Genomic DNA, 20612 nt, shown 5'->3' with positions numbered 1-20612 from the left:
TATCTAACAAAACTAATAATTAAGATTAAGTACATGAGGACTGGGGATATAGCTATATGTGAAGCACATACATTTTGACACAAAACTTCAAGGGCATGTCACTAATAGAGGGTCTCCCTGTTCTTTTTTATATTTCTTTCCACCTTCTCCCACCTCTTCCTATGAAGATAATTGGCTTTCAAATGCAAGGAATGAGCACAGATGGACTCAAAGAAGTATATAGTACCAGGTGCAGTTGTACACTCCTGTAATCCCAGCAACTCGGGCAGCTGAAGTAGGAGGATTGTAAATTCCAGGCCAGCCTGGGAAATACTGAGACCCTGTCTCAAAATAAAAAATAAAATTGACTAGTGATGTAGCCCAGTGGTAAAGCACCTGTGGGTTCAATCCCCAGTACCCGCACCCCCCCACCAAAATCAGGACATTGTTTAAATGGGCAATAGTTTGTAACAATATACATGACCTGCTAGAGGAGACTGGTTTAATACTATGGCTTTTTTGTATAATGGACTATTACTCTATTACTCTCCAGATATAAAAATTTATGTGGTAGATATTTATTAGCATAGGACAGTGTTCCTGATAAGTGTTAAGGGGAAAAAAGGTTTAAGATAATATGGTACATTGTGATTTGGGCACACACAAATGTGTGTGTTTGTCTATATATGACTACACAGGAAATAAATTATATGGTAAAAGATATACCATAAACAGGATTTAAACTTAATCATGAAAAAAAAATAGAAGGAAATAGAAGGAAAGAGCAGCTAAAGAAAAGAACAACTCCAAACGCCAAGAATCATTTGGAAAGATGTTCTGTCTCCAGGATGAAGTCACAGTAGGACATCACTTTATTCTCATTAAACTAATAGCATGAAACAGTAGGTTGAGGAGAAGAATAGTTGTATATATTGTTAGTGAAAATGTAAAGTATTCAACCTTTTTGGAAAGCAACATGGAAATGACTGTAAAAACTAAAAATACACTGGTTTTCTACCCAGCACATCTTCTACTGACAATCTTTTATAGAAATGAAACTCCAGCACATGAAGATATGTGCATGAGGAGGTTTACTGATTTTTTTCAGCGTGGTAAAATCAGCAATAATAAAACTGAAAGTGGTGGGATAAATTGGAATATTATGTAGCCATTAAAGAACAAAACCAACATGTTTCCATTTAATTTAATTTAGTGTGTGTATACATGCCTAAAAATGTTGGGAAAAAAGATAAAAGTACATCTGAATCTATGACTTGTAGAAGCACCCATGACATTATGAAAAAAAAAGTGAAATGCAGAGTAGTGTTTGTAGTATGTGTGGTTTTATTGAAAACATGTATCATTCACTTACTGAGAGAAGCTTATCCATAAAACGAGAGGATAGGCTTCTGGAATCACCTATAATGGCCACTCAGATTCTCAGGTTCTATAATTCTGTATCTAAGTCCCTTTGGCTTTTGGTCTTGCTACCTAGGGTCATTAGGTTAGTAGTTAATATAGACAGATATTTTATTTTTAAGATTGCCAAACAGATTTCTAAACTTTTTTTGGGGGGGGTGGTACTAGGGAATTGAACCCAGTGGTGATGTGTTTTTTAAACCACTGAGCCATATTCCCAGCCATTTTTCTTTTTGAGGCAGGGTCTCACTAAGTTGCTTAGATTGGCTTTAAATTTGTAATACAGCCAGCCGTGGTGGCGCACGCCTATAATCCCAGCGGCTCAGGAGGCTAAGGCAGGAGGATTGCGAGTTCAGAGCCAGCCTCAGCAAAAGTAAGATGCTAAGCAACTCGATGAGACCTTGTCTCTAAATAAAATAGGGCTGGAGATGTGGCTCAATGGTCAAGTGCCCTTGTTCAATCCCCAGGACTCAAAAACAAAACAAACAAACAAACAAACAAAAAACCTTGTTAATACTCCTGCCTCAGCCTTCCAAGTCACTGGGATTATAGGTGTGCAGCATCATGCTCAGTTCTAAACTTTTGTATTCCTTCACATGTATACAAGTCATTCAGAATGCTGTGGGAAAAATAAATTCATTTGAAAAGATAGATTCAGGGCTGGCATGCACAAGACCCTGGGGATTAATAGTGTGGGGCAATGTAGCTAAATCAGAAATAATGCTGATAGTGATTTTATAGGTCCAGATTAAGTGGTGAAAGATTTTATTTTAATCGTCTATCACCCAAGTAGACTGAGAAAAGTCACATCAGATTTACTTTTCCCTTCTTTTTATTTTGATTTATTTATTTAAATTTTTTTTTTAAGTGCTGGGAATCAAACCCAGGGCTTGCTAGGCAAGTGCTCTAGCTACATCCAATGCACTGAGCTATATCCCCTGCCTGTGTCCCTTCCTCCCTTTTATTTATTTATTTTAATATTTTCTTATAGTTGGACACAATACCTTCATTATTTACTTATTTATTTATTTTATGTGGTGCTGAGGATTGAACCTAGCGCCTGGCAAGTGTTCAGCAAGTGCTCTACTGCTGAGCCACAACCCCAGCCCTGTGTCCCCTTTCTAAAGGTCAACTTATAAGAAAAACAGTGCGTGTTTCTGAAAATTCAGTAGCATGGGATAATGGTGTGCAGCATTAGAATAAGTGAAGTGTTTTCCTTTTGTGAACTGAAAACAGACCCAAAGAGACACTTGAGCGTGTGTTAACATGAATGTTATGTTGGAAGAGTGGTGGGTCTACCAGCTCTGTTGGTTATTTTGATTGTCTGGCTCATGGCCAAAGTACTGGGAGTGACTGGAAAGTTAAAGGAAGTAGAGGAGAAGAGCACTCATTAGATAGTTGCTGATTTAAAGGCTAGATGTTTCTGTACTCTGAAGCAGAGGCTCTATCTTTATAGACTTGTTAACATTTCAGCCTTATCCTTTACTTGTTTCATCTTTTGACTAGAGAAAAGTCAAACTTTATGGAAATATTTCATCAGAACAAGAATCTTATAAAAGCAAAGAATTATAGAATCTTAAAATGCACAGTGTTAGGAGGGACCATTGACTCACTGCTCTGATAGAAGCACTCACACCCTTTAAATGTGGTCTTTGTCAGAACTTGCTTGCTTTTTCTTGGTAGAAAACTTGATAGAGAGGAGGCCAGGCAGGAACCTTTCTTTTTTTAGCAGGGCTTCAGGCCCACACTAAACATGTAAATTTGGAGCAGTTGTTCCAACAAGATAACTCAGAGAATGTTTTTCTGAACCTACATTTTCATTTATTCCAAAATCTACTTTTTTGAGTCGGGTGGTACTGAGGATTAAACTCAGGGGACTCAACCACTGAGGCACATCCCCATCCCTATTTTGTATTTTATTTAGAGACAGGTCTTACTGAGTTTCTTCGTGCTTCACCATTGCTGAGGCTGGCTTTGAACTCATGATCCTCCTATCTCAGCCTCCCAAGCCACTGGGATTATAGGCATGTGCCACCATGCCTGGCTCAAATATCTGCTTTTAAAACTTGGAATTAGTTGGGGGAAGGGGGCTAGAGGGAGTCTGCATTCTTTGTCACTCTGTGACCTGGGGTTCAAGTGGTAGGAATACTATTTCTCTGCAAGTGATTAGAGGACCCCCAACAGCTGCTCCTGCAAGGAATCACAGCTGCTGTGCTGTGCAGGTCTCTAGGCCTCAGTGTCAGTGCAGTACTCCCAGTCACTTGTCCATGCAGGACCTGTGGCTGCTGTGCCCAAGCAGGACCACTGGCATCAGCATCCCTGCGAATCCCAGCTACTGCTCCCACACAGGACACCCGGCTGCTACCCAGATGCAGGACCTCTAGCCACTACTCCCATGTGGATCCCCGTCTATCAATGTGGGTCTCCCCTAGTCGCCTCTATCTTGGGACACTGCAGCCACTACCATAGTACCCTATATGCAGTACCCTCCACCTGGGGACACCGCACAGGGTCTGGAGACAGGCGCCAACCACAACACTGCATGCCACAAAACTGCATTTCTGAACAGCTGCCCAATGCTACCATCCAGTACTACCCAACTCAACACCCCATCACTGAAAGCAGCCGCCTCCATCTTGGGACACCTTTGTTGCCATTTTAGTTGGGGCTACTCCTAGCTTGGAACACCTGCTGGGGCTTAAAAGCAATATCAAGGTACCTATAGTTGCCAGTTTCCCTCTCCCTAGCAGCCGCAAGCAGGCACAGTGCTTGCGGATATGCAGATGGTTCTGAACTGCCTGATATAAAACAGCTCTCTGCAGCCAGTGTGCAGTCCCCAGAGAACAGCCCACAAGACCTCTGGAGAGAGAGGTTCCTGATTGGGAAGTACAAAGGGAGCGGGTGAGTGAGATACAGTTTAGAGACTAAATTAGAGACCAGGAATTGTGAGGTCTACAGGTGATATAAGGAGGTAAGACTGGATGCCCACATCACATGAGTGGGCCCCAAAGGAGATCCTTGGGGTGCAGTCTCCCATCGGGTTAGGTAAGTGCAATACCCCACCTCCAGGAACTCCGCTCCCAAGACCATCCCACCCTAATAAACTTCACCATCCTGAGGGTGGAGATACCAGCAAACAACAGACAACCCCAACTATTGGATGAGAAGGGAAGCAGGAAAGATACTGATCTCCAATAAAATCAATCCTTGTATCTTCCTTTGAGATTTTTTTTCCTCTTTTCTTTTTTTTTAATAATATTGTTTTAGTTTGTGTTTGAGAGAGAGAGAGAATATCTTTTTTTTTTTTTTTTTTTGTAGATGGACACAACACAATGCCTTTATTTTTATGTGGTGCTGAGAATTGAACGCAGGTCGCGCCCATGCTAGGCGAGCGCTCTACTGCTGAGCCACAATCCCAGCCTCTCTTTCCTTGCTCTCTCTTCTCCTGTCCTCACATCCCCAACACTTGTGAAACCAAGTACTTTTCATGAATTAGGCTACTGAGGACTGGGATGTCTGAATAGTATATTACATTTGTGTTGTATATTCTTTTATCTCCTATTTTTATATTTTTATTTTTCTTAATATTTGATTTTTGTACTCTCTCTATTGTCTTCCCACTTACTTGTCTCCCCAAAATCACTTTCTCTTCTGCTATTAACCATCTTTAGATACCTCTTTCACACTTTCTAAGATCTAATAACTATATGCTCACCTCCTATCCCTTTAACATGTCATCCTACACCTCACTCCCAGTTCTCTGTTTGCCCACCATCAGAAACTGTAGATCCTTTTGCAAACCTACTGTTTATATTGTAGATAATAATTGAACTCACCATTTCTGTATATTATGACAAAACCACAAACGTCTTAATAGCAGCTATTTGGTTTAAGGTTGTGTATTGTTTGTTTGGGGATCTGTTGATATTGTTCTCCCCCTTAAAGGAGAAGTATTGTAAACCTGCAGGGTCACTCACTATAAGCCTGTAGTGTAAAAATTAAAGCCTCAGATCTGCAGTGCTAGAAGGAAAGACACATGAGCAACATGAAAAAGCAAGGGAAGAAAGAATCAGAATACTACATTATTAGAATCCGTGGCAGCATAACAGAAGAAATTACAGAGAAGTAGTTCGGGATGTACATAATTAAAATGTTCTATGAATTAAAGAATGATATAAGAAAGCAAATACAAGCAACAAAAGATCATTTTGATAAAGAGCTACATAAGCAAATAAGGAAGCAAAAGATTATTACTTCCAATAAGGAGGTAGAGGTTCTGGAAAAAAAAAACCCAATAAATCTTTGAAATAAAAGAAACAGTAAACCAATTAAAAACTCAATAGAAACAACCACCACCAGATTAGAAGACAGAACCTCAGACAATGAAGACAAAATATATAATTTTGAAAAGAATGTTGACCACAGAGTGAAGATAAGAAACCATGAGCAGAACATTCAAAAATTATGGAATAACATAAAAAGATCAAATTTAAGAATAATTGGGATAGAGGAAGGCAAAGAGTTACAAACCAAAGGAATGAACAATCTGTTTAATGAAACAATATCAGAAAAATTTTCCATACATGAAGAATGAATTGGAAAATCAAATACAGGAGGCTTACAGGATACCAAATGTACAAAATCACAACAGATCCACACCAAGGCACATTACAATGAAAATGCCTAGCATACAGAATAAGGAGAGAATAAAAGCCACAAGAGAAAGGAATCAGATTACATACAGGGAGAAACCAATTAGAATATGTGCAGATTTTTCAACTCAGACCCTGAAAGCCAGAAGATCTACAATAATATATACCAGGCTCTGAAAGAAAATGGATACCAACCAAGAATCTTATATCCAGCAAAATTAAGCTTTAGATTGGATGAGGAAGTAAAAACCTTCCATGATAAACAAAAGTTAAAAGAATTTACAACTAAAAATCCTGCACTAGAGAACATCCTTGGCAAAATATTCCATGATGAGAAAATAAAAAACAATAATGAAAATCAGCAAAGGAAAGTATTACACTGAAGGAAAAACCAGTCAAAGGAGAAACCAAGTCAAGTTAAATACCAAATACAAATTATTTCTCAATAATAACCTTGAATGGTAATGGCTTAAACTCACCAATCAAAAGACATAGACTGGCAGATTGGATTAAACAAACAAACAAACAAAAAGACCCAACAGTATGCTGCCTTCAAGAGACTCATCTTATTGGAAAAGACATCCACAGACTGAAGGTGAAAAGTTGGGAAAAAACAGAGAAGTAGTTCAGGATGTACATAATTAAAATGTTCTATGAATTAAAGAATGATATAAGAAAGCAAATACAAGTCCACTCACATGGACTGTGAAAACAAGTATGGGGTTTCCATCCTCATATCACAATAAACTTCAAGCCAAAGTTAGTCAAAAGGGATAAGGACATTTCATACTGCTTAAGGAACCATACATCAACAAGACTTAACAATTATAAATATATATGTTCCAAATAATGGAGCATCTGTGTTCATCAAACAAACTCTTCTCAAGTTTAAGAGTCAAATATATCATAACACAATAATTCTGGGTGACTTTAATACACCTCTTTCACCACTGGATAGATCTTCCAAACAAAAGCTGAATAAAGTAATTATAGAACTCAATAACTATCAATAACTTAGACTTAACAGACATATATAGAATATTTCATCCAATGAGTGAATACACTTCTCAGCAGCACATGCATCGTTCTCTAAAATATACCATATACTATGCCACAAAGCAACTCTTAGCAAATATAGAAAAGTAGAGATACTACCCTGCATTCTGTCAGATCATAATGGAGTGAAATTAGAAATCAACAATAAAATAAGAAATAAAATCCACTCCAAAACCTGGACACTAAATAATATGCTACTGAATGGACAATGGGTTGCAGAAGACATTAAGAAGGAGATTAAAGAATTTTTAGAGGTGAATGAGAACACAGATACAACGTTATCGAAATCTCCTGGGACACTATGTAAGCAGTTCTAAGAGGAAAGTTCATTGCCTAGAGTTCATTCCTTAGAAGAAAAAAAAGTCAACAAATAAATGACTTAACATTACATCTCAAAGCCCTAGAAAAAGAAGAACAAATCAATACCAAAAGCAGCAGAAGACAGGAAATAATTAAAATCAGAGCTGAAATCAATGAAATTGAAACAAAAATAATTTAAAAAATTGACAAAACAAAAAGTTGATTCTTTGAAAAAATAAGCAAAATTGATAAACCATTAGCCATGCTAACGAAGAGAAGGAGAGAGAAAACTTAATTACTAACATCCATGATGAAAAAGGAAATATCACGATGGATACTACAGAAATACAGAAGATAATTAGAAATTATTTTGAAAATTTGTACTCCAATAAAAGAAAACATCAAAAGCATTGAAAAATTTCTAACAAGTTAAACAGATCAATTTCAAGCAATGAAATAGGAAGATTCCATCAGAAGCCTAAGCTCAGGACCAAGATAGATGGATATACAGCTGAGTTCTATAGACCTTCAAAGAACTAATACCAATATTCCTCAAATTGTTTCATGAAATATAAAAAAGGAACACTTTCAAACTCATTCTCTGAGGCCAATAACACCCTGATTCCAAAACCAGACAAAGACATATCAAAGCAAGAAAACTTCAGACCAATATCTCTAATGATCATAGATGCAAAAACTCTCAATAAAATTTTGGCAAATTGTATACAGAAACACAAAAAAGATAGTGCACCATGAACAAGTGGGGTTCATCCCAGGGATGCAAGGTTGGATCAACATATGGAAATCAATAAATGTAATTCATCACATCAATAGACTTAAAGATAAGAATCATATGATCATCTCTATAGATGTAGAAAGGCATTCAACAAAATACAGCACCCCTTCATGTTTGAAACATTAGAAAAACTAGCGATAACAGGAACATACCTCAACATTGTAAAAGCTATTGGTGCTAAGCCCCAATATCAATCTAAATGGAGAAAAATTGAAAGTATTCCCTCTAAAAACTGGAACAAGACAAGGATGCCATCTTTCACCACTTCTATTAACCTAGTTCTTGAAACTCTAGCCAGAGCAATTAGATGAAAGAAATTAAAGGGTTACAGATAGGAAAAGAAGAACTCAAACTATCACTATGTGCCGATGACATGATTCTATTCATAGAAGATCAAAAAAAAAAAAATCCACCAGAAAACTTCTAGAACTAATAAATGAATTTAGCAAAGTAGCAGGATATAAAATCAACACCCATAAATCAAAGGCATTGCTGTACATCAGTGACAAATCTTCTGAAAGAGAAACTAGGAAAACTACCCCCATTTATAATAGCCTCAAAAAAATAAAAAAAGGAAGAAATACTTGGGAATCAACTTAATGAGACAGGTGAAAGACCTCTACAATGAAAACTATAGAATGCTAAAGAAAGAAATTAAAGAAGACCTAACTTAGAAGATGGAAAGATCACCCTTGTTCTTGGATTGGCAGAATTAATATTGTCAAAATGATCATACTACCAAAAACACTATACAAATTTAATGCAATTCCAATCAAAATCCTAATGACATTCCTCATAGAAATAGAAAAAGCATCATGAAATTCATCTGGAAAAATAAGAGACCCAGAATAGCCAAAGCAATCCTTAGTAAGAAGAGTGAAGCAGGTAGCATCGCTATACCATACCTTAAACTATACTACAGAGCAAAAGTAACAAAATCAGCTTGGTATTGGCACCAAAATAGACTTGTAGACTGATGGTACAGGATAGAGGACACTAGAGACAAACCCACATAAATACAGTTATCTCATATTAGACAAAGGCACCAAAAACATATATTGGGAAAAAAAAAAGATAGCCTCTTCAACAAATGTATCTGGGAAAACTGGAAATCCATATGCATCAAAATGAAATTAAGCCCCGATCTCTCACCATGCACAAAACTCAAAGTGGATCAAGGACCTCGGAATTAAATCAGAGACTCTGTTCCTAATAGAAGAAAAAGTGGGCCCAAATCTCCATCATGTCGGATTAGGCCCCTTAATAAGACTTCTATAGCTTCCTTAATAAGACTTCCTTAATAATACTCCTATAGCTCAAGAAGTAAAATCAAGAATCAATAAATGGGATGGATTCAAACTAAAAAGCTTCTTCTCAGCAAAAGAAACAATCAGTGAGGTAAATAGAGAGCTTACAGAATGGGAGCAAATTTTTACCACACTGACATCAGAGCACTAATCTCTAGGATATATAAAGAACTCAAAAATCTTTTTTTTAAATATTTATTTCTTTTAGTTGTACACAATGCCTTTATTTTTATTTATTTATTTTTATGTGGTGCTGAGAACTGAACCCAGGGCCTTGCATGCACCAGGCAAGCGTTCTACCCCTGAGCCACAACCCCAGCCCCAGAACTCAAAAATCTTAACACCAAAAAACCCCCAAATAACCCAATTGATAAATTGGCCAAGGAACTAAACAGACAGTTCTTAGAAGATGATATACAATACACTTATTGAATAACAAAGGCAAGGATTTGGGGGAAAAGGGCACACTCATACATTGTTGGTGGGACTGCAAATTGGTGCAACCAATCTGGAAAGTGGTGTGGAGATTACTTGGAAAACTTGGAATGGAACCACCATTTGAACCAGCTATCCCATTCCTCAGTTTATACCCAAAGGACTTAAAAACAGCATACTATGGTGATGCAGCCACATCAATATTTATAGCAGCACAGTTCACAATAGCTAATTGTAGAACCAACCTAGATGTGCTTCAATAGATGAATGGATAAAGAAACTGTGGTATATGTACACAATGAAATATTACTCAGCTTTTTCTATTTCTATGAAATTAAAAGAGAATAAAATCATGGCATTTGCAGGTAAATGGATGGAATTGGGGAATATCATGCTAAGTGAAGTAAGCCAATCTCAAAAACCCAAAGGCAGAATGTTTTCTCTGATATGTGGATAGATGCTGATCCAGAATGGTGGGGAGGAAGCATGGGAAGAATGGAGGAACTTTAAATAGAGCAAAGGCGAGAAAGGGGAAGGGAGGTGGCGGGGAGTAGGAAAGATAGTGAAATGAGATAGGCACCATTACACTAAGTATATGTATGAAGACACAAATGGTGTGACTCTACTTTGTGTACAACATATATTGGAAAAAAAGATAAAAACAGAGACATTAAAAATTGTGCTTTTGAAATGCATTCTGGTGTCATGTATAATAAATTAGAATAAATAAATAAATTTTTAAAACTTGGAATTAGTTGACCTTTTATGGTATTAACGTCTGCATCTTAATTTGTATGTTTACATAAAGGAAAGTCTCTAATTTGAACTAATTATGAGAAAAGTAAGCCTATGTCTCTAAAAAGTCTGAATTGTTAATAAACATAAATATGGAACTGGGGATGTGGCTCAAGCAGTAGCGCGCTTGCCTGGCATGCGTGCGGCCCGGGTTCGATCCTCAGCACCACATACAAACAAAGATGTTGTGTCCACCGAGAACTAAAAAATAAATATTAAAAATTCTCTCTCTCTCTCTCTCTCTCTCTCTCTCTCTCTCTCTCTCTCTCTCTCTTTAAAAAAATAGACATAAATATTGTTTTCTCAAGCTGGGCTAATAAATATTAAGGGACTTGTTCTGTTGTACATATTTATTTGTAATTACTATATTGAAATGTCACACTAAATGATAACTCTTACAAATTATAGCCTTTTGTGTAACAAACCAACAAAACAGAAAACCCTGAAAATTTGTATATGGTTCTCCCTAAAGAATGCACATTGCCTGTACACACAGGTGCATTGATTTGCAGCCTTCTGCAACCAACCATTTTGTACCCCAACCTGAAATCCTCACTTGCTTGATTGGGTTAGAAAACAATTGTAAAAATAAAATTAAGAGAAGGGGAGGGAAGGGGAGGAGAAAGAAAGAGTAAGTAACAACAAAAAAAAAAAAAAAAAAAAAAGAAGAAGAAGAAGAAGAAAGAAAAAGAAAACTATTGTAACAACATTGCCCTATAGAAGAGCCCTACTGAAGTAAAAGGCAGGATAAAACTCCAGGGTCCTATCAGTTTGTTAAATTTCAGAGCAGAAGAGACCTGGAGAATCATTTACTTCCAAACCCCACTGTTTTTGTTTTGTTGTGATGCTGGGGATCGAACCCAGGGCCTCATGCATGCTAGGCTAGTGCTCTACCAGTCCCCAAGTCTTTTTTATGGTGAGGGTTGCTGGGCCCAGAAAATGAGTAATTATGAACTAGGATATGAGACATGCTGCATATGTCCCAAAAGGGACATAATTTTTTCCAGTTTTGATTACCTCTTACTCTTGACAATGATAGATGGAATCCTCCAAAGAAACAACTGTGGTGAGCTGTGGGTAACAAAGGAATTGCTAGGACAGGCTTCACTGTGATTGTGTTGTCTTCCTTTAGGACCTAAAGATTGAACAGAAAACCCCTCTACGGGTCCTTCACCGAAGACCCTTGGCTTTGAGAACTCGTGTCATCCACTCTATGGAGACACACTATGTGGATGAACATCATTTCCGCCTTTATCTGAAGACTCAAGCTGGAACGTATCCTTTCACCTGTGTATTGCAATAATCTAGCCAAAACCCCATGAGAGTTTATGCTGCCCTAGAAAATAGGTTTAGCTTGGTCTGGGAGGCATTAGGGAAAGTATTACATTGGGAAGAAATTCATTATTTTTTTGTTTGAGGGGTTTATCCCCCATTAAATTTGTTTCTCAAGAGGATATTTTAAACTATGAGGTAGCAGTCCAATGTTAGTTTTACATTTCAGTTAATTACAGTGTATTACATAGTGGTTAGCACATGGTAAATACTTGGAAAATACTTTTGATTGATTCATTTGCTGTCTGTATATATTCTTCAAGTAATGTATTCATGACCATTTTGGGGTCTTTTTAGCATTTCAAGCATTTGTCCCAGATGATTAAACATAGTGATAGTGCTACTTTACTTTTTTTTTTTTTAAGAGACATTAGAATCTCACTATGTTTCCCAGGCATGTCTTGAACTCCTGGACTCAAGCAATCCTTCTGCCTTAGACTCCCTTCAAAGTGCTCGGACAACAGGCATGTGCCATCATGCCAGGTGACACTTCACATATTGATCTTTATTTGGGTGCTGGCCCAGAACAACAGAAATATTCTTTTTCTGCATATCTTATGAAAAAACAAAAACAAAGCATTTCAGATTACATGTCATTTATTTGAGCCACATTAAACTTTGTCGACAGGAATGCTGTGCTGGCACTTAGCACCATTTTCAGACTTCTACAAGTTTGACTGTTATAAATAGTAAAGGTTGAAATTCAGTTTAAATTTCCATAGTCCAGGGCTGGTGATTTTTTTTATAACTTAATCTGACTTATGTGTTTTTGTATCAGAACTGAGGTGCTGATTCACATGTATCAGGGAGCTCCTGTGGTCCTAGCCTTGTGATCCAATAGCATGAAGTGATAAAATGCCTTTTAACTGGTATAAAAGTAATAACATGTATATAACAAATATATCGAATAGCACTTTGACTACATTGCTGCTTTAACTACTCTGCTTCTCTTTTCCTACCAACCTCCTCACCTCTGCTCCAGGAGTGATCTGGATTTACTTGGTCAAATCAGGGATAGGTTATCTACTCCAAATATCTTATAAAGTTTACAATTTGGATGTAGGGATGATTTATGTAGATGCAGTGGGTAGATTTTTGTATCTTTGTTGTTTGGAGGGCATTTCCCTTTTGTGGATAGAATTTCAAAGAAATCACAGGTGTTTACATTTTATTTATGTTTTGATTCTGGGTATTGAACCCAGAGCTTCTCACACAGTTAGCACACACTCATTTCATCACTGAGTTTTGCCTCTGACCACAGATTAAAAAAAAAAAAAAATTCTTACTACCAAATTCTGGCTTTAGTTTTTGGGTGCCAAGGAGAAATGCAATGTCTTGGAGAAACTAATTTCTTTTCAATCCTATTAAAACATTTTTAGAACCAGCCACATACGTGTATTTAAGGCATTGCCAAGAAAGACTAGCAAAGCTTTAGATACCATATGGCTATCCACGTACTAAATTTATTTTGTGTATACTCTGTGTACATATATTGCTCAGTATACTGAGCTAGTTTGTTTGCTTTAAATGTCGTTCTTCTGGCTGTGAATATAATCTCTCTCGATCTTTTAACTGGTTATTTTGGGGCTTTTTGGTCATCACCTTATTTCTATCAGAAATAGCATTTTTTGAAGAAAGTGAAAGAAAGAGAATGGCAATTGTTGAGTTTAGCAAAAATGGCCATCACTAGATAATTACAAGTCTTGTGTTTGAGTCAAAACACTCAAGTGAAGGAAGAGTGAATAAGCTTTGAGAAAATGAGGACATAATGTCAGCATGTTATAGTATTGATTTATTTATCTTCTAAGAATAAATGTGTTTTTCCTGTTCAAATTCTATTAAATGGTTTGCCCTAAATACTGCTTTCTATAACTCAGCATGATGCTGGGTTTTTACTGAACACTGATATAAACTTGTATCTTTCAAAGATAAATATTTTCAAGGCTACTGTAGAGTCCTGTGTGAGGAATGTTAATGTAATCTTACCAAAGTCAAATTCCAGAATTTTGTCATTGCCTTTCAAATTTAAAGACTTATGAAGGAAAAATACAAAGTCATTTCTAAAACAAAAACAAAACAAAACTTAATCTTTTGCTAATAACCATATTAGCAGACAACTAGGCCTTCCATAATTCTCATGAAGGATCTTTATCAAGATTAGGTATTTTCACTGTCTCTTCTATCATATTGCCATAACTGGATCATGTTACAAGAAAATCCATCATTGAGGTCGTTATTGTATGTGTGATTCTGTGGAACCTACTGTCTGAGCAGATGCCAGTTGCCATTATAGAAAAATGGGACCAGGAAGGTGGGAGTCAAATTTTGGCAAAGAAAAAAAAAATTTAAAGAAAGAGAGGGAGAAAGAGAGATAATTTTTTTTAATATTTGTTTTTTAGTTTTCGGTGGACACAACATCTTTATTTTATTTTTATGTAGTGCTGAGGATCGAATCCAGCGACCTGGCGCATGCCAGGCGAGCACACTACTGCTTGAGCCACATCCCCAGCCCCGAAAAATATTTTTTAAAAAGTATTGAATTATAATTAATTTTAGAAATCCATTCTCAAACCTTGGCAATTTGAGATGAGCTATAAAGAAAAAAGAAAGCCATGACTTCTGCTAAGTTTGTTGTAAACACAGGTCTCAGGTACTTATGTTGGCTGCTAGGCCAGTAGGAATCAACTGTCCTAAGACACACATCTAAAGTTAGAGCCAGGACTGACCTCTCCTTTGTAACATTTCTACTTTATTTCCTTTTCGCCTGTGAAATCTTACCAGTTGATATTGCATGGCTATCCTCATTTTTTCCTTAAACAGACTCCAGCTACATTAAAGAGTTTGTACATGGAGACTTTGGGAGAACCAGGCCAAACATTGGCTCTCTGATGAATGTGACTGCTGACATTCTTGAGCTGGATGTGGAGGTAAACCGTTTTATTGCACATTTGCACATTTGCAAATCGAATTCAGCCAAAGTTATGCCTTTTGGCATTAAACCAAATAGCACTTCTCACCTTCATAATTATTTGAAAGTGGCAAAACCTCACAGTAGAAAAGGGACTATCTTCTGAATTTTTATTAATATGAGGCCTTATATATGATCCTTATGATATATAGTTAATTTAATAACTGTGCTTTACATTTGGCATGAGATTAAACTCTTAAAAGAGAGAATAAAATTATAAGTGACCTTCAAATGTCCTTAGGGATTCAGGGTTTATTTCCTATACCAGTTTCATTTATAAAGACTTTAAGGCAGAGTGTTTGGAAACTATTTAGGACAGGGATAGAAAATGGGATGAGCCAATGGTTACTAACAAAAACAATTCTGTAAGGGATTCCTATGATGTGGTTCAAAAGTGGTTCTATAAGGGACATCTATGAGGTGATTTTCTACTCTTACAGTAATTGAAACAAGGTTAAATTCTAAAATAATTACAAGAATGGATTTTTCAGGAAATTCTTCACAAACGTTTTCTTTTTCATTTGAGCATCAATAGAACTTGAGCCACAAGTTGTGCTCCTTGATGAAAATTTAATTAGGATTAGTGTCCCTCTTTACCTCCCACCATACCCCATCTACCCCACCCCCCAAATCCTAGGAAGTGGTTAGAATTTGCATTTGAGAATAAAATCAAAGTTATTTTTTTAAAAAGTGGGTATATTGCCTGGCATGGTAATCAAATGATCATTATTACCTTACAGCAATCCTCTCAAGTGCTCTCAGATTAAATTCTATAGATCTCCTACACACCAGCCAGAGACACCCTTCAAGATTGCAGGGAGCCTCTTTAAAGGGGCTGTCATTTTAAGAAAGACAACATTTGTTAAAGAAAATTCCAACTGTTCTTAGAACAGCTGAAGAGTGTCAAGAGCCATAGCTCCAGGTTTCTTAGCCCTGAGTGCCTATTGGAATCACCCATGAAGCTTTTTCAACACTACAGCATTCCTACCCTTCTCTGCCCTCAACACACACAATTGTGATCAGTGATCTTTAATTTTCAGTTTGAAAAACTATGGCTATATTCTGAAGCACTATCAAAATGTCTTTTGGAGATTTGGAAAAACACAATAGTTATTTGGGCTTTTCTAATAATATTTTAGAATCTGGAATATGAAGTGACTCAAAAATTAATGAAAAAATTTTCAGTAAATCATTTCAGACTTTAAGCTTTGTCAATAAAGAAACATGGTTATAATGGATTTTTAAAAAGCCTTTTTAAAAAATAGGTCCTCTAGGGTAATTAAGATGTATTTTGTACTTCTGGAATGTGATTGTTTATGTGGAGACAAAATATTTCGCTTACCATAATGCCAGAGTTGGTGTTCTAGAAGAGCAAAGTGAAGGCAAGCTGATAGAGATGAATTGGATTTTGAAAGAAATAAGTTCTGGTGAAGTAAAACAAAAAGATCCTTAATTTTTTCTTAGTTCCAGGTGATCTTTCCTATTTATTTCCTTCATATCTAGTTGCTAAATTACAAACAAGGCTATAGGTTTATAGACAAGTACTTGAGTGCAGTACAATGACCTAAGTAGTGATTGCCAGCAAATATGATGGTAGTCCCATATATTGTATCACTTAGTGACATCATAGCTGTATTAGTCTGAGTAAATATACTCTATGATATTTGCATGATGACAAAATCACCTAATGATGCATTTCTTATTTAGAATGTGGCCCCACAGTTCAGCTACACGTGATTCTATTAAATGTAAGATGGCAGAATGAATATGATCAGAAGAATAAAAGTTGCTGAGACTTTTTGAGGGAAAACTAGTGTAACCACCTGGATTTGAATTTGTTTGCTACTTTACTCATAAACTTTTAAAAATTTATTTTTTAGTTGTAGTTGGGCACAATATGTTTATTTTATTTATTTACTTTTATGTGGTGCTGAGGATCAAACCCAGGGCCTTGCATGTGCTAGGCGAGTGCTCTATCGCTGAGCCACAACCCCAGCCCACTCATAAACATTTTTAAATTTAAATTTTTTGTCTTATGCATCAAAAGGTACAATTATAAACTAGCCAAGTAACCAAATACTGCTATTCAGTTAATTCAGAAACAAACGTTGGATCCAAGAATCCCCAGAGTAGACTTTGGTATTCAATTGCTCTTTCCTTCAAATGTTATTTCTTCTATATTATATTAAAACTATTACTGGCAAATGCTTATCAGAAAAGTAGTATCTGTAGTAATAATTTGTTTTCTCCCTTTTAGTCTGTAGACGTTGACTGGCCACCTGCTCTGGATGACTAACTTTCAGATTTGGAGATAAAGAGTAGGGTTTTCTTGGCATGATGTGGACATCCATGCAACATACCCTGTAAAATGGCTGTTTACCCACCATAACGGTGTCTTGGAAACCATTTGGATCATGTTGATCTATTTTTAAATTTGTTATAACATCTCAGGATCTGTGTGTATATTTTGTGTTCAGTTGTTCTAAGAATGTCTTATGACTTTTCTCATTCCCTCTCTCACTCTCCCCAGTGAAACTATGAACAGTGAAACCATTCTTCCTAATTCTTTCATTCAGAGAGGTGCACAAGCAGGAAAAACTGTTAATTCAAGAAGCTGTAATTTCTTTCAGCAAGATTTCTTCTGCAGGAGACATGTCACCTTTAAAATCATGTTCTAAATTTTTAAATTATCTGAACAAAAGTTCTACTGGATTTATGCAGCATAGTATCCTATAATATTCTAAGATATCAATGCAAATATGACATCATTAATATTTTTCCTGGGAGGCCTTAAGCAAGCTATTATCAATGGAAGTACTTTTGGGTATAATTTGTGACAAATCATAATGACCCCAAATTACTGTTTTGACAATCTAAAATTGTTAGTACATGTCCCCTGTGGAAGGAAAGTGAAACTTTAGGAATTGAGGCACACCATGGTAAGAGACTTTCACAGACCTTTTAAATAAAGAGAAACAAGTGCCTTTAATAACTTCAATCCCAGGGTTAACAATTTGAAAAATTGAGATTGCTAAAGGTAAACTGATACTATTTCACAGTTCTTCAATATATTATCCAATTTCAAACATTTTAATAAGGTAGATAGGATATTGCCTCTAATTTTTTAATTATGGAAACCAAAGAATAAAAGTTAAATAAATAACTTATCTAAAATTTTTACTTTGATATCCAACACTAGAACTGAAGTATCTTAGTCCCTAGGGTCTTTCATAATTAAACCCTGTTAATCTATCACCTATTTTATGAAGGAGACATCTGAGAGTACCAATTAAATTCATGTAACCATAAGAACTGACTTTTGGAATTTAGATACCAAATCAAGAAACTTACCAAAAAATGGCCCGAGTATATATCATATAGTCCCATATAATCATCATTTGTTAATAAGTTAATCATCAGAAATGATACAGAGGAAAAATATTAAAACACCTAAAGAAAATGAATGGCTCATTAATAGTTTCAGAAAGGAAGCTCATTAAAATTTCAGATTTAAGTGTAATTTCCATCACCTGATTCAACAATTTGAGCTTTAAGGACACATTGGACAGTATGACTGTTTCTTATCTCTATACTAAACATAGTTCATAGATACCAAGATTCACTTTAGATATCAGGAAAATGGTTTTGACATGAAAAAGTAAGACTACCACTTTGAAACCATGTATTTACTCATATGTGAATAATAGCAAAAAATTGTTTCACTATTCTCAATGCCAAAAAAATGAGAAAAGGATCACAGAAATAAACTTTGATTAAAAAAAAGCATTTGTGTGGATGTTTCTCAGTTTCTGGGGAAATTTGGCTTCAAAAAGATTTAAATTTAGGGAAAAGTCTTTTGCTAGTTACTTTTGGTTCAGTTTTGAATCCAGTGGATTGGCAATTTGGAAGAATCAAGAAGAGCCTTCTTAATGAATTTAAATTAGAAGGTTTCCATTTCTTAAATTTGCAAAATTTCAAGCAGAATAAACATTAGCTGTAAATACTTACTCCATGTGTTCATATAATTTTGAGGCAAGTTGTTAAAAATTAATGTAGGTCTGTTAAGGCAGAACTGGGTACATGAAGTAATGATAATATTATAGTTTCCATCTTGGCCTATATAAAATATTTTAAAATTAGTTATGATTTCATTCTTTAAATTTTATTTAAATTAGAAATCTTTTAAATAACATTTAAAGGGGGCTTTGTTCTTGATATCTCTTTCCCATTTATAGTATGTGACTTATTTTAGGAAAACCAACTCTTAATACCTGGAAGAGTCAAGAAAAAATGGAATTCATAAAATGAAAAATTTTCAAGTAAGATAACTGGTTACATTTGCAAGTTAAGTGAAGTAAATTCAGAAACTAAATTTCCACCTCATAAAAGAAAAAATTTTACTTTAGCAGATCTTTTCTTTTGTTGCTTTATTCTTTGATTTTTAAGTACACACATGAGATTTAATGTCTGAATTTTTTAAAATGGTGCTACCCATTTTATTATGAAACTTACAGGAAAATAGCAAGAACAGAACAAAGGGCCTTCTTTCCTGAATCATTAAACCAGTTACACCTCTCAAACTCAAATATATTGATAAATAATTCCTAGAAAGACATACTTAAGGGCTGGGGATGTGGCTCAAGCAGTAGCTCGCTCGCCTGGCATGCGTGCGGCCCGGGTTCGATCCTCAGCACCACATACAAAGATGTTGTGTCCGCCGAAGACTAAAAAATAAATATTAAAAAATTCTCTCTCTCTCTTAAAAAAAAAAAAAAAGACATACTTAACCACAGTACAAATACCCAAATCAGGAAGTTAACACTGCTGATTGCTATTGTCTAATCCAAAGACCCCATTCAAGTGCCACTATTTGTCACACCAGTATTTAAATTTTTTTTAAATTAATTTATTTTAATTAAGTATATATGACAGCAGATTGCATTTTGATTCATTGTACACAGTTGCAGCACAACTTTTCATTTCTCTGGTTGTAAATGATGTAGCATCACACCATATGTGCAGTAATAAATATACCTAGGGTAGTGATGTGCAGTAATAAGTATACCTAGGGTAGTGATGTCCATCTCATTCCACCATCTTTTCTGTTCCCATGCCCCCTCTTCCCATGCCCTCCCCGGACCCCTCCTGTTATGGATCACCATTCACTTATCAGAACATTTGGCCTTTGGTTTTTTGGGATTGGCTTATACTTACTTAGCATGATATTCTCAAACTCCATCCATTTACCTGCAAATGCCATGATTTTATTCTCTTTTAATGCTGAGTAATATTCCATTACGTATATATACCACAGTTTCTTTATCCATCTATTGAAGGGCATCTAGGTTGGTTCCACAGTGTAGCTATTGTGAATTGAGCTGCTATAAATGTTGACTGCATTACTATCACACTGGTATTTTTCAAGTGATCATACTGTCTCTTAATGTCTCTACCAATCTGAAAGTTCCTTGACATTCATTATTTCAACAGTTTTGAAGACTTCAGGATAGTTATTTTGTGGACTGTTTTATTTTGAATTTACCTCTTAAGATTCACATTATGTTTTTTGATAA

At 35.8% G+C, this 20612-nt stretch overlaps 1 protein-coding gene across 1 annotated transcript in view; it reads left to right on the top strand.

Annotated features, from left to right (window-relative positions):
- Pus10 (pseudouridine synthase 10) overlaps positions 1–18787 on the top strand; it is an 80575-nt gene extending 61788 nt beyond the window's left edge. Inside the window, exons 16-18 of the mRNA XM_076832601.1 lie at positions 11872–12014; positions 14899–14998; positions 17297–18787. Of these exons, the coding sequence (XP_076688716.1) occupies positions 11872–12014; positions 14899–14998; positions 17297–17335 (282 nt within the window). The 3' untranslated portion in view covers positions 17336–18787. The remainder of the gene's footprint in view (positions 1–11871; positions 12015–14898; positions 14999–17296) is intronic.
- Positions 18788–20612: the final 1825 nt, after the last annotated feature.

This window comes from Callospermophilus lateralis, chromosome 14, assembly GCF_048772815.1.
Source record: "Callospermophilus lateralis isolate mCalLat2 chromosome 14, mCalLat2.hap1, whole genome shotgun sequence".
NCBI lineage: Eukaryota > Metazoa > Chordata > Mammalia > Rodentia > Sciuridae > Callospermophilus > Callospermophilus lateralis.
The sequence above is the reverse complement of the archived record's forward strand: the minus strand, read 5'-3'. Positions and strand labels throughout refer to the sequence as shown.